The following is a 14,600-nucleotide window of genomic DNA, read 5'->3' as shown; positions in this document are numbered from 1 at the left end:
ACTTGCCGATGGTGCATGTCCGTCCGGTCTTATGGACCCGATGGGGCAGCGATTACAAATTGCGGCTCTGTGCAACGGTACACTCGGCAAGGTGGGGATGGTTGTGCGGCCAGCTACCTAGTGGAGTCGAGGGTGCGATGAATTGGAGCATAGCGTTGCGGTCACGACGAATTGAAGGAAAGGGTGTCCAGCCGGCCATGGCGACAGCTAAGGTAGGGGAGCTTTCGCACGGCTTGGTTTGGTCCGGCTACGGATGTCAACACAACAAACAAGCACGCACAACAATGGGGGACAGTGGGATGTGCTCTAGGCGGCTGTCCGCACGGCCGCGGCTGCAAGCCAACGAGGCTCGGCACGGCGTCATAGCGGGTAGCACCGGACAAAAGAAATACAGTGCAATGCGACACTGAGGTGATGGGGAGCAGGCGGTCGTCTCACGTGCGTGTCGCCACAGTGAGTCAACAGAAGCAGTACCGGGTGTGGCAAATGGCGGCGTGTAGCGCGGGACCCGGCACACCTCTGGCCAAAGCAGAGCAGAGCATGGCACAGCCGAGCACGGTTGGAGTCTCAAACGCAGTGCGTCAGCCTCGGCGAGGTGACCCACGTGCCAGAGAGTGGCAGCCAGCAGTCAAGGCAACAACACTAGGCAATACGCATGGTGCGCATTCACGATGGCAATGCGGCCGGCGCCTCAGCGCACTGGGCGAGCCAGCAGCGGTACCAAACCGGGAAGCGGCGATAGCCGCGACTAGCGCACGGTGGCAGGTGACCATGGCTCATAGCGCAAGTGCCGTGCGTGTGCGTACATGCATAGGCGTGGTAGTAGGACATGGCCGGCGAGGTAGTGCGTGCTGGCAAGCCAGCAGCGGTGCTAGGCCAAGTGGTGACCATGCCCAGAGCTAACCTATGTGTCGTGCATGCTTTTTAAAGCAGTTAGAAAACTTGTACACAATACTCCAAATGGCAAACTAGATGTTCGATTCGCAAGAGGGTACATCAAGCTACCAATCGAAGTCATGACATCGTGCTACTTCCTAAGCTGATCGCTCTACAAAACTTGCCAAAAGTGGCATCGTTGACTCTCTTTCAAACTTACGCGAAACGACTTACTCCGAACGGTTTCGCGTCGAATTCCAATTCCGACCTACTGGATGTACTAGCTAGCTATCCTTGTCCTCGACCGCACATGTTTTATCGCCGTTTGCAAAACATTCTATAGCATTTTTGTTTCGACCAAAATTTGATTAGAATACTAAACAATATTATGCGATACGAAACGTAACATTCATTTCTTGTTGAATATAAATGTTTCCAGTGCCGAACATTGATTTGTAAATCATGTCATACACATCTGCACATAAGTGTGATGCTCATGCAATGTTTTAACAAACCGTATAATGTAACACCAAGGGTGTTACACTCCATGACTATTGTCGTGCTGACTACCATAGTAGTAGCCGCAATGTAGAGTAGGAGTGGCCCATGCTTCTCGGGTGGAGTAAGTATTAGAGAGGTGGACAGGTACCCTTTGAGCTTCTAGAAGGCTTCATTAGCTTTAGCTATCCACTCGAACTTGCCCGACTTTTTCAACAACTTGAAGAAAGGTAAACCTTTCTCCTTGAGTCATGAGATAAAACGATTGAGGGCAGCCATGCACCTTGTCAGTTTCTAAACATCTTTGATGCAGTGAGGTCAAGTCATCTGAGTGATTGCTTGAATCTGTTTCGTGCTAGCTTCGATACCCCGATGGCTCATGAGGAAACCCAATAGTTGTCTAGAAGGAACTCCAAACACACACTTTGTTGGGTTAAGCTTCCACTTGTACTGACAAAGATTGTCAAATGTTTACTTCAAGTCTGCGATTAGAGTAGAAGGATCCTTGGTCTTGACGACGACATCATCCATGTAGGCTTCTACATTATGGTCGACCTATTCACTTAGGCATGTCTGGATAGCACGTTGATAGGTTGCATCGGCATTTTTTAACCCAAAGGACATGGTCGTTAACAGTAGACACCAAACAGAGTGATGAATGATGTTTTGCTCTAATCTTCTTTACGGAGGGCAATCTGATGATAACCCGAGTAGCAATCAAGGAAGGATAAAAGAGCTAACCTGGCCATAGAGTCTACGATCTGATCAATGCGAGGTAAGTCGAAGGGATCCTTCAGACAGTGTTTGTTGAGATCTGTGTAGTCGACGCACATGCGCCACTCTTTTGAGTTCTTCTTCTAGATGAGTACAGGATTGGCTAGCCAGTCAGGGTTAAGGATTTCCCTAATGAATTCGACTACCAATAGCTTGGTGATTTCCTTCTTGATTGTTGCTTTATTATCTAGTGAGAACCATCATAGACATTGCTTGACCAGCTTTGAGCTAGGGTTTAAATCCAATTTGTGCTCAGCCAAGTCTCTAAGAACACCCGGCATATTAGCCGGCTTCCATACAAAGATATCCTTGTTTTCCCTGAGAAAGTTGGTGAGCACGAGTTCCTATTCTTTGGAAAGGTAGGCGTTGATGATAGCCATTTTAGAGGGATCACCAGTACCTAGATCAATCTCTATGGTATCCATCTTAGACTGTCTCCAACAACTCATGCATCACGGCATGCAAACCCAAAATGCCTACTCCAGGTTGATTTATCGATGGAAAACGTGGTCCAACATATGACGCAAATGAGGAACCTATTTTGGGTGGGACGCGATGCACGACCCAAATAAGCGTCGCCTCTCTCCTTGAACCCAAATCTCTGGTGCCGTGGAGAAGGCCCACTCACTTGAGATATGACGGATGCCGGAACATGGTGGTCATGCACTCGGATCGACGCTGCCACCGTGGGGGCCATCTATGCGGACGTTGAGGTTGGATCCACCATGAAAGGGGCGTCGCCACGCCCAATCGATCGAGGCCGCTCGTAGCTGACCTGAAGGGGAGAGGGAGCCACCACCGGTGGAGGAGGAGCAGCCATGACCACGTGCCATAGGTGGGGTAGGAGGATGTGCACTGTCGGTGGGGAGAGGACCCACTGGCCTTAGCTGCCTTGCCAGATCTAGACCCGCTCTCTTGCCACTGGTGATGAGCAGCACCACGTGGGGGCAGAGGTGCTCGCTGGCGCTCGCCCAGCGCTCATCGAATCTCGTAGGGAGGGAACGCCGAAGGGAGGGAGGGAGGCGCTCGCATTTCTTGAGGCCACGTAGGGAGGGAGCTCACCATGTTTCTTCTCTGGAGCCACATCGAAGCATGCAGCCAGCACCGACCGCCGGGGAAGGCCCGTGAGCAGCCGCGAGGTGGGGTCACCGGGGCTCCCACGTGCTCGACCGAGGCGGCAGCAGCGGAGCTCCCACATGACCACCCAAGGGAAATAGGAACTCCGACCGGGGGCTAGGATGGGTCCATGGTGGGAGCAGGGCATGGCCAATAGGGCAAGGCGGGTCTACGGTGGGGTCTACGGTGGGGAGCGGCTGGAGTGGCGTGGCGTGCCCATGGTGAGCTATCGAAGCGGCGTGGTAGTTTTGGGTGCTCTACTTTTGCGGTCGCTGTTGGAGAAGAAAAGTTTTGGGTGTGCGACCCTTTTATTTTGCGTGACCTAAACCATAGAATGGGTCTCTATTTTAGGTTCATGCTGTTGGAGATAGTCTTAGAGGGTGGTGCAATGTTTCCTGCCTTCTTAGTCAGAATCTTCATGTCTTTTGGCTTAGTCTGCTGTGCAATGTTGGCAATCTCCTATGCTTCATAGGCTTGTTGTGTTCTAGCTACAATCTGGACGGCTTCCGTGTCACAGTCATATGAGTGCTTGAGGTCGTCTTAGAAGGAGAGTACACCATTGGGACCTGACATCTTGAGCAAGAGGTACGGTAGTGTGGTACGGCCATGAACATGGCCAAGGTAGGTCGACCAAAGATAGGATGGTATGATGATTCGAAGTCAACCACCTCAAACTTGATGAACTCCGTTCGGAAATTGTTTGGGTTGCCAAACGTTACCGGGAGCATGATCTATTCGAGTGGCATGGCAGCCTTATTGGGTACTATCCCATAGAAAGGGACATCACTAGGGGTGATTAGGATGGTAAAGTCTAGGCCTATCTTCTTCAGCGTATCTGCAAATATTATATTCAATCCTATGTCACCATCGATCAGGACCTTGGGGAGTGTCATGCCGGCTATTGTTGGACCCAAGACGAGTGGATAGTGGCCGACATTAGTCACCCTAGTCCATTGATCTTTTCTGGAAAACTGGATTGGGTATTATGACCAATTAAGTTACTTTGGTGTTGAGGGCTCTCCTACCATGATGTCCCAAAGAGCCAACTTCCTTGAGCGCTTGTTTGATGAAATCGGTAGCCCCATAAAGATTACTGCAATTTGGCCCTTAGACTATTGAAAGTAAGGGTCAGGGTTGTCATCTCCATCTTTGTTGTTATCAGCTTTACCTTTACCCTTATTGCTTTGGTCATAGAAACCTAGTTCTTGGAGTTGTCTACACTCGCCCATCGTGTGCTTGGCGTTCTTGTGGAAAGGGCAGGGTAAATGCTTGAGGTCTTCGAACTTCTTATTTTTTTGTTAGACTTCTTGGTCCTATCCATGGAAGCAAGGGTGTTGTTGGGTCCTTTTTCTACCGGACTATCCACCCTGATTGCTTCTAGGGTCATAACCTTTGTCTTGTTGGCCACGTGGGAATCGTTCACGAGTACGCTCTTTAGATGCAATCATCTTCTGTACTATATGCTTAAATTTCCCAGCGGTCTTTGGATTATCATCACAGAATTTTTCAAACTGCCACTTGTATTTGATCCCGTTAGCGAAGTGATCTATCACCTCCCTATCTGTGATATCATAGACTTGGGCTCGTAACTTAGCAAAGCAGCGATAATATTGTTGGTAGGTTTCATCTGGTTTTTGCTTGCAAGTTCTAAGCTCATTCTGAGTACTTGAGTGGGTGAGGATGCCATAAAAATTTTCACAGAATTTACACTGAAGCTGTCCCCAAGTATCGATGGAGTTGGCTTGTAGCTTATCAAACCAGGCGAGAGGCACGGTGTTGAGTGCCATGGGAAAATATGACACTTTGATGTGGTCGTCATCGCCTGCCAACTTGATGGACTGAGAGGAGATGCGCAACCATTGGTTGGGTTCTATCTTCCCATCGTACTTGGTATGGTTGGATGACTTGAATTTGTAGGGAAGCCGAATGGAGAGTAGTCTGTTAGAGAAACATGGAAACCTATCCGATGAGATGCCGGCCTCTCTATACTCAGACTCACCTCTGTCTTCCCTGTTGCTGTACTGGTGCCCATGATACGCCGACTATGTGGCACCCTGATTCCTATTCTGGTTACCCTGCGGCCCTAGACGGGAGTAGGTTAGTAGTCGTTGTTCTCCTCCTTGGCTACCCTATGGTCCTAGACGAGAGTGGGCTAGTGCCCACACCTCTGGTCCTTAGGAAGGGTTAGCTTGGGATGTCACTTTTGTAGCCTACATCTGAAGGGCTGTGGATTCCAGAATGACTTTGAGTCGTTGCTGATCAGGAGTAGGGTTTTCTATGGCCGCCATCTCTTCTATCGGGGCATAGACGTTGGCGTAGGGCATAGTGAAGACCCTATGGCCAGCTACTTCTATGAACTCAGGCTCAAGGTTGTGTGAAGCAGAGGCTCTAGCGGCATCACAGTTTTGGTGCTGTCGGTCTACTTCTTCATCCCGTAGACGCTGTTCATATGCTGCCTCTGTAGCCAAGCGCCTTCGTTCAACGTCTCGACAAGCCAACTGATACCGCTGCCACTCTTCCTTGCGGTGTTGGGCGTGGTTGCGCCAAGCCTGTCGAGCTCTATTTTTCTTTTCCCTAGCCATCTTCTGCTCATCCATCTCTCCGTTGGGTGGATCAGTGTCCGAGAAGATGTCGGACAAGGCTTCCTCTCCATCTTGGATATCTGGTGGATTAGGCATAGAAATCTAAGGTGGTTCCCCGGCCATAAAGACTTCTCTGGAGTGCCTCGTGGCCGAGTGAGTTCTAGATTCTGCAATCATCGTGATGTCCAAGATCTATGTAGAACCGTGATCGTTGTTGTCCGCTGGAAGAGTTCTACCATCCTGATAAGGGAAGAGTTCCACCATGCCAACTAGACGAGATAGATCTGTTAAAGAAGTGTCGGTCGAGCACCCAGCCAATGGACGATGCCTCCTTCAGGTGTGATGGATAGAACCAAACCTCTCTGGGCACCCTTAAGAGGGATCTCTTGCTCAGACTGCACGAGGTAGCTGATCGTATCTTGATAGATTGAAGCTAAATTCTTGAGTCCGAGTGGAAAACGAATTGGGTCTTCATGTTGGACTTCCGATGGGATCTCTAGCCCGGACAAAGGTGACGTGTCCGAGCGGGAGTCGTGGTTGATGGTGACCTCTTGAGTTCGAGTTGAATTAGAGATTGAGAGGTGCAAAAACTTCTCGGCGAGTTGATCCAGCGTCGAGACGTCTGGTGAAGCTTGAGGAGCCAGGATCTCCATGAGAAAACTTTGGAGCTTGCCGTTGTTGTTGTCGTCTGCCTTGTAGATCCAAGAGCTAAAGATGAAGGTGATACCCGCCGAGAAAATCATATCATCGAGGTCCACCAAGCTCTTGATCGCGAAGTCGCCGAAAGCCCCTACCTGGCGCGCCAGCTGTCGGTGTTTGATGACCGGCAACCCGTCACGGGGGTACCCGGGACGGTGTTTGAAGGGCTTCGGCGTACGCAAAACTCAAAAGTAAACGCAAAGAGACGAATGATTTATATTGGTTTGGGCCATCTTGTCGAATAATAGCCTTTACGTCTAGTCGGCGTGTAGCCTTTTGCGTTGGATTGATTGTATGATTGTTAGGGTTAAAGGGGTGCACCGTACCTCTCTTTATATAGCGGAGAGGGTAAGGGCACGTATCTAGTCCTAGTCGGTTACAAGAGAAGAGTCCTAATTTTATTACAGAACCTAGCTTTCATAGTAAGCCGACTAAGTCGATCTGGAATAGTTTGAAGTCCACGACACCTTGTCTTGCGTTCTTCAACAGATCGTGGGCCATCCCAGGGCCCATCCAAGTAGTACCCCCCAGGACCATGGTCCGTCAGTATTAGTATTTGCAGATCTATGAGCTCCTAAATCTAGTCCCATTTAGTTCTGTTTAGTCATTTTTTATCCAAACACTATAACTAAATGAGACTAAAAGGACTTTAGTCCTCTCTAACAACTCTGACGTGACCAAATAAAACTAAACCATTTAGAAGGGGCTAAATTTAGCGGTTGCAATCTAAAACAGAGCCTTAGCAGCTCTTGGTATTGTGAGGGAGATTGCTGCTCTTCTGGAAAAAGCAATGCATAAAAAAATTTCAATTAATTTCGGTTGTCTAGTAGGTAGCTGAACTCTCACCAGTCTATTTATTATCAAAATAAATAAAGTCAATCCATGGTGCCATAATGTGCTTCAAGACCAATCTACTTCATCGTATCAAAAATGTTTATTTGTTTTTTTTAAACACCCACCTCCATGTATAGAAGTTCTCTCATTGTTTGAAGTACCAGTGGCATAGGTTTATGTGACCTTACTTCTAGAAATAGTTAGGTGAGCTCTAGCTAGCCCGACACTTTTGTTGTCTAACTAGGATTTTTATAAGGTGTTTGTGAACTTCGATAGATGGGTGCAGTCTTGGCTAGACCGATAATTTTAATTCCGTATTTGTTTCGGTTAGCCAGCGCGATTAAGTTTAAGAAAGAACTATTCACCCCCCCTCTAGTCCGTCATCTAGACCCTACAGGGGTGCACCGTACCTCTCTTTATATAGGGGAGAGGGTAAGGGCACGTATCTAGTTCTAGTCGGTTACAAAAGAAGAGTCCTAATTTTATTATAGAATCTAGCTTTTATAGTAAGTCGACTAAATCGATCTGGAATAGCTTGAAGTCTACGTCACCTTGTCTCGCATTCTTCAACAGATTGTGGGCCATCCCAGGGCCCATCCAAGTAGTATCCCCTAGGACCCTGGTCCGTTAGTATTAGCATTAGCGGATCTAATTAGGAGGTGTTTTGTTCAGCTATGAGCTTCTAAATCTAGTCATATTTAGTCATTTTTATCCAAACACTATGACTAAATGAGACTAAAAGAGCTTTAGTTCTCTCTAGCTCTTGAGTCACTAAATGAGACTAAACCATTTAGGAGAGACTAAATTTAGCGGCAACGATCCAAACAGAGCCTTTAACAGCTCTCGGTATTGTGAGGGAGACTGCTGCTCTTCTAGAGAAAGCAATGCATAAAATAATTTTAAATAATTTCTGTTGTCTAGTAGGTAGCTGAACTCTCACCTGTCTATTTATTGTCAAAATAAATAAAGTCCATCCATGGTGCCATAATGTGCTTCAAGACCAATCTACTTCATCCTATCAAAAATGTTTATTTGTTTTCTAAAAAAAAACACCCAGCTCCATTCAGGTCTGGCCGAGCCCAACTGAAGCCTACTCAGAAGGCTAGAAATAACGGACTGCCATCTCCTCGTGCACTCCGCCAACCGCCGTCACCACTCGCCCGCCCCGCCCCGCCCCGCCAGGCTAGAAATAACGGACTGCCATCTCCTCGTGCACTCCGCCAACCGCCGTCACCACTCGCCACTCTCGCCCGCCCCGCCAGGCGCAACTGCCGCTCTCCAGGCAGGCTGTGAGGTGAGCTCTCGTCTCCTCCTCTCTCCTCTCTCCTCTGCTCTTCTCTTGGCGGCCTACCCTAGTCGGCCGGCGGCCCGCCTCTGCAGGCGCCGGCGTGATCTCTCTCTCTTTCTATTGGGACGGATGGATCACGGATTGATGCTCCATTGTTGTTGCGTTTCTGGATTCGCAGGTGCTCGGTGTTGCCGAATAGTCCGGACCGCCGGCGGCCATGGCATCCAACGGCATCGCCCCCAGAGGTATTATCGCGTCTTCTCTGACTCTGATAAGCATCCTCTCTCATTCACACTTCGGCATCCTCATGCCCGGCGCGTCCATTCGCATTCTAGTTCCACTTCCAGCGACCGATCTGACATGTTGGGAGGCGGTCTTCCCCTGTATTTGGTGAAATTTTGGTTTATGTTACTCGCGAGCTAGGAATTGGTTGTTCTCCATGTAAATCTAGCGCCTTTAATTTGGTTCTGCGGCCATTGGGGGCGTTCTAGTTGCTTGCTCTCATGTCTCAGTCCTTGTGTATGCGTAGCGATATCTCTTTGCCAGACAGTACACTAGATTTCATAGGACTCATTGCTAGCTTTCCACGGTTTGTTGGTATGGTATTTCCTAGTGTCCTGCAAAATACGTCCACAATTTCTATTTCTCCCCTTTGGTGGACTGCACAGGTGGGAGTGCCACACACACTACTTTACTTGGCTGTATGTACAAGTTACTGCAATTACTTGATTTTGTTATAGTTTTCAAGTTTTGTTTGTTTTTTCTTTGTACCATCGGAAGGATGTATAAGTAACCATAAGTTTATTCCACTCAAAAAAAGTAACCATAGTTTATACATTCAGTGTGAGGAAGGTGCATTCTACATGTTCTTTTTTTTAAAAAAAAAGAAAAAATCCACATGGTTTTTCTATGTTCACCAGTCGATAATCTTTTCTTCCTTGCTCACAGATGTATGTGTTGTTGGGATTGCACGCACCCCTATGGGTGGTTTCCTTGGTGCCTTGTCTTCCTTGCCCGCGACGAAGCTTGGCTCTATAGCAATTGAAGGTGACATCCAAATAATCTTTTTTTTTCTGAGCTACAAACAAGGTGTATCTGTTTCGCCCCAATAATAGCACTGACATGAGCATTGGTTGGGGCCGTTAGCTGCTCTGAAAAGAGCAAATGTGGATCCGGCCCTCGTGCAGGAGGTCTTTTTCGGAAACGTCTTGAGCGCTAATTTGGGACAGGCTCCTGCAAGGCAAGCCGCTCTGGGCGCAGGGATACCAAACACTGTTGTTTGCACCACTGTTAACAAAGTTTGCGCATCTGGCATGAAAGGTCTGAACCTAATTCATCTATCTGTGCTTGTATAATCTGCTCGCTGTTTGGTCTTTGTTTATATGTGTGAGACATATATATATCATCTGACCATGCTCTTCCTCTTCTTCACACTCTGCAGCTACTATGTTCGCCGCGCAGTCAATTCAGCTGGGTATCAATGATATTGTTGTGGCAGGTGGCATGGAAAGCATGTCCAATGCCCCAAAGTACATTGCTGAAGCTAGGTATGCAAAGTACTGTTTTGATACATCCAGTATCATGGTGCATAACGCCATATAACCAAAGCACCATCTTGAGTTATTTGACAGATAAAAGCCGTTTACTTTTTTAAATTGCACTTTCTACACTTGGTTTTAGTGATTCGAGCATTTACCATCAGCAAGGCAATTAAAAAGTGGCCAGTTTCATGCTGAAATTATTATATATGTTCTGGGTTAAAACAGATTCCAACTGCTATAATCTGACAAACCTGCTAATTACAAATGCAGGAAAGGATCTCGTTTTGGACATGACACACTTGTTGATGCCATGCTTAAGGATGGACTTTGGGATGTATACAACGATTGTGCCATGGGACTGTGTGCCGAGCTTTGTGCTGACAATCATGCCCTCACAAGAGAAGACCAGGTCCCTCACTGCAGATAATAGTATTTGCCTTCTGTTATAATTTTATACCTATGTTTGTCAACACATAGTTGGTGGTTTTCAATAGTTGGGTCAATATTGCCAATTATTCTTTTGAGAGCACTCTGATTTTCTTTTCATCACCATCATGCGCCTTACTGTTTGAATTTCTTGTTGGCATTTGTTTTAAGGGTGCCCTGATTTTGTTTTCATTACCACCATATCCCGAACATCTGAATATCTTCTTCTTCTCTTCTTTTTTTTTTCCAATTTTTATCATGCTTATCATCCTGAACAGTCTGGACTGGCATCTTCATTCCCAGTCTCTATGGTGAATTAGTAGTTTCGACCTTTCTAGGAGCAATGAATATCAGGATTGTAGCTTGATTGCTAGAGTGGGCTTAATTGATACTCTGGATCTTCAAGGAAACCATTTCTTTGCTTGCTCCGAAAGATGGAAGTAGATGTGCCATGCAAAAAATGAGTACTATCCATGTCCTTCAAGCTATATAGATATTATTAGTCTCTTAAAAGCTGCTCTTCAGTACACAACATTAGACTTTGATACTTTAGTTATTTTCCTGTATCCGTTTTCTTTTTTCTTCTAATTACATTCCTGTATCAGTTGCCTGGGAATATCTTCCCGTATCTGATGATATGTATTTTCGTATATGTTGCAGTGCAATATATTTGCCATTTCTGGTGTATTGATTTTACTTGTTTGCTCGTAGGATGCTTTTGCTATCCAAAGCAATGAGCGTGGAATTGCTGCTCGTGACAGTGGTGCTTTTGCATGGGAGATTGTTCCGGTGATTTTCTTTCACTTTGCTAGGACTTGAAATTACAGTATATGCTTTGTTTGGTTTCCATGTTATGTTCAATGTTTTGTCAACCAGATTGAAGTTCCCGTTGGGAGAGGAAAACCACCTGTACTTATTGAGAAAGATGAAAGCCTGGATAAGGTAATTTTTCTCATGCAGCAAAGACATTAGACTGGCGTGCCCTTTGATTCATTATTGTTCCTACGGTGCAACAGGCCTCCTTACATGGGGACTTGTGCAGATGATTGTTTCACTTATGCCGTGCAATTTCTTGTGTCTCTTAGTTTGACCCAGCAAAACTGAAGAAACTTCGCCCAAGTTTCAAGGAGAATGGTGGTACCGTTACAGCTGGAAATGCTTCTAGTATAAGGTAACTTCTCGACATTTACGTTATTGTTAGTCCTTTTAAGTTTACCTTCAGTTGTATTATAATTCTTGTGATTAGCTATGATGATAGTTAACTTCTTTCTTTACATTATGCTTGCATTTTGTTATTTTTGTTGCTGTCCTGTGCATACCATATTTGACTTGTGTTTGTTCTTATGAATTGGCACTCCTATTGTGTTTTAGGGGCCTGGTATGCTCTAATTTGTTAAATAGATTGTAACTTTTCTTCTTGTAAATGATTTATTATCACATAAGAAAGTAAAGAACTGAAGGGCGGGCCTGGTGCAAGCGGTAGAGTCTTACCGCCTGTGACTGGAAGGTCCTGGGTTCGAGTCGCGGTCTCCTCGCATTGCACAGGCGAGGGTAAGGCTTGCCACTAACACCCTTCCCTAGACCCCGCACAGAGTGTGAGCTCTCTGCACTGGGTACGCCGTACGCCCCAAGAAAGTGAAGAACTGTTTGTAATGCCTTATGCCCATTCAAAGGAAAATCAGCCTATGTGTATAATTTCTTCTTGGTTGTCTTCAAAATTCTTTCATCTCACTTTGCACTTGCTATTTTTTTTCCATTGACTGGTACTGTCCATTGTGTATTGGGTATGCCCACTGGTACTGTCCATTGTGTACTACCTACTATCCGCTTGTGTAGCTACAATCGATCATATCTAATTTGCTTTTATATGGATCAGTGATGGGGCTGCTGCATTAGTTTTGGTGAGTGGGCAGAAGGCTCAAGAGCTTGGCCTGCAAGTCCTTGCAAGGATCAGAGGATATGCAGATGCAGCTCAAGTAAGCTACAGTAACAGTTATCTCACTTGAGAGTAGAGTATGTTTCGTCTTGATATTTACATTGTGATCTAAATGTTTAAGGATATTGGGAGTTTATTTTCTCGGACAGTTTTATGTTACTATTTTATACATAAAAGTTTCTCAACTATTAAAATTGTATTCTGGAATTTTATTTTGTAACCATGAATGTTGTTTATACAGGCTCCGGAACTCTTTACAACCACCCCAGCACTTGCGATACCAAAGGCTATAGCAAATGCTGGATTAGAGTCATCCCATGTTGATTTTTATGAGATTAATGAAGCATTTTCGGTATGTGCTGACTACTGAGAGTTTCTTTCACTGAATAATTGTTTTTTTGTAATAATATCTATTTTTACTTCGAGTACAGGCTGTTGCACTTGCAAATCAAAAGCTTCTTGGGATTCCTTCAGTAAGTGCTACCAATATTGAGCTGTCATTTCTTGTGTGTAAATTTAAAAGGCTAAAAATGTCATTTTCAGAAAATGTACCTTGATTTTTTTTTTTGTAGTTTGCTATGCAGCTGCAGGATTTAATAGCATGATAATAACATTTCTTGTGTGTGAATTTAAAAGGCTAAAATGTCATTTTCAGAAAATGCACCTTGATTCTTTTGTAGTAGTAGTTTGCTGTAGGCAACAGCAGCATTTAATAGCATGATAATAAAGTTCTGTACTAACAACACATGTGGTTGCAGGAAAAGATTAACGTTCATGGAGGAGCTGTATCTTTAGGGCATCCTCTTGGGTGCAGTGGTGCTCGCATTTTGGTCACCCTTCTTGGTGTAAGTTTTATCTTAATCCCTTTGTTTAAAGATGCACAATGTTTTTATAGTAGAAAAGTTGAAGGTAATCTGTAATTAAATAATGAATTGCGTCAAATACTTGAGGCCTTGAGCATATCATAGCGTTTGCCAGGAAGGGTAAAAGTTAAAAGATCTTTACTAGTGTTCTGTTAGTGAATTTTCAGCGTGTAAATAGGAACTTAGGTAACCCTGCAAATCCAAGCTTTGACATTGATACTTGACTCACAGATTATGAAAACTGTATCCATAAGTTCATATTTGAAAAGAATCCATAAGTTCATATTTGAAAAGAATCCATAAGTTCATATGACAGCATACTATTACCCTTTGTTTCACAAATCTTTGGTATCGTCTGTTGCCATCATTTTGGGACATTGCACATATGGTGGTCATTCCTCAATAGTCCTTGTTTCTTTTCTTTTTAACAGGTTCTTAGGGAGAAGGGTGGCAAGATCGGGGTTGCTGGTGTTTGTAACGGTGGAGGTGGAGCATCAGCTCTTGTTGTTGAGCTCGCATAAGAAATATTGAGCTTTGTCAGACTCAAAACAGTGAGTATTCCTATTTCAATAGCATTCATTTATTACATGATGGAGCATTGAAAATGACCAGAAGTTATCCCAGGTGCTACTATCTGCAATAATTCAACCGAACATGATTGAGCAATCATTCTGTCGTGCCGCTTCACTAGCCATAGCAACATTACGTCGCAGGCGCAATCATTCTAGCAATTAGCACCAGCTCCCTGAGGCGACCTTGTACTCTTACGTTCGTGTATGCTTAGTGTTGTAGCTTGATTCTTAAGTTAATCCGGCAATAAAGCGTGTTGTGCTTCTGCTACCTGCATCTGCAATAATAAGAGAAATGGAGCCGCCTCTTTGCTCAATTCTATCCATCTTTACATCCCATTTGGAGAGACTGGTTTTAAATGTTTGTGTGAACTGAAATTCATCTACTGAAACGATGTTACAATGGAGAAGCCGGGTTCCAGTCCAGGGAGCAGGGATTGGAACGGGATGACATGGTGCAAGTCAGTTCTTGTTACTGTTGCTTCCAGTTGCCTTGGTGTCCTCGACGAGTTGAAGATACTTGGAGCCTGCCTGCCTTTAGCTACTCATCACTAGTTGTCAGCGTTTTCTGTGAATGGAACTCTGTTCTGTTCTGAGC

General features: G+C 45.4%; 1 protein-coding gene across 3 annotated transcripts; it reads left to right on the top strand.

Moving 5' to 3' along the window:
* The first annotated feature begins 8,537 nt into the window (after nucleotides 1-8,537).
* On the top strand, nucleotides 8,538-14,549 carry LOC136505288 (acetyl-CoA acetyltransferase 2-like). Of its 3 annotated transcripts, none has more exons than XM_066500443.1 (15): nucleotides 8,538-8,673; nucleotides 8,846-8,912; nucleotides 9,616-9,714; nucleotides 9,814-9,987; nucleotides 10,109-10,214; nucleotides 10,479-10,617; nucleotides 11,346-11,423; nucleotides 11,511-11,576; nucleotides 11,720-11,805; nucleotides 12,511-12,610; nucleotides 12,812-12,922; nucleotides 13,002-13,043; nucleotides 13,329-13,415; nucleotides 13,865-13,984; nucleotides 14,425-14,549. In XM_066500443.1, the coding sequence occupies exons 2-14, from the start codon at nucleotides 8,885-8,887 to the stop codon at nucleotides 13,952-13,954; spliced, it is 1,206 nt and encodes a 401-aa protein (XP_066356540.1). In that variant the 5' UTR covers nucleotides 8,538-8,673; nucleotides 8,846-8,884; the 3' UTR covers nucleotides 13,955-13,984; nucleotides 14,425-14,549. The 3 variants fall into 3 exon arrangements, with proteins under 3 accessions (XP_066356540.1, XP_066356539.1, XP_066356538.1); XM_066500442.1 differs by having other exon boundaries at nucleotides 14,414-14,546; XM_066500441.1 differs by lacking the exon at nucleotides 14,425-14,549 and adding an exon at nucleotides 14,058-14,328 and having other exon boundaries at nucleotides 8,539-8,673.
* Nucleotides 14,550-14,600: the final 51 nt, after the last annotated feature.

Source organism: Miscanthus floridulus, chromosome 14 (assembly GCF_019320115.1).
Source record: "Miscanthus floridulus cultivar M001 chromosome 14, ASM1932011v1, whole genome shotgun sequence".
NCBI lineage: Eukaryota > Viridiplantae > Streptophyta > Magnoliopsida > Poales > Poaceae > Miscanthus > Miscanthus floridulus.
This window is presented reverse-complemented; position numbering and strand designations above follow the sequence as displayed.

Coding starts and splice junctions, on each gene's coding strand:
- LOC136505288 (XM_066500443.1), top strand. CDS start 8,885: ATGGCATCCAACGGCATCGCCCCCAGAG. Junction 9,988..10,108: donor TTGCGCATCTGGCATGAAAG/GTCTGAACCTAA, acceptor CACACTCTGCAG/CTACTATGTTCGCCGCGCAG. Junction 12,611..12,811: donor GATATGCAGATGCAGCTCAA/GTAAGCTACAGT, acceptor TTGTTTATACAG/GCTCCGGAACTCTTTACAAC.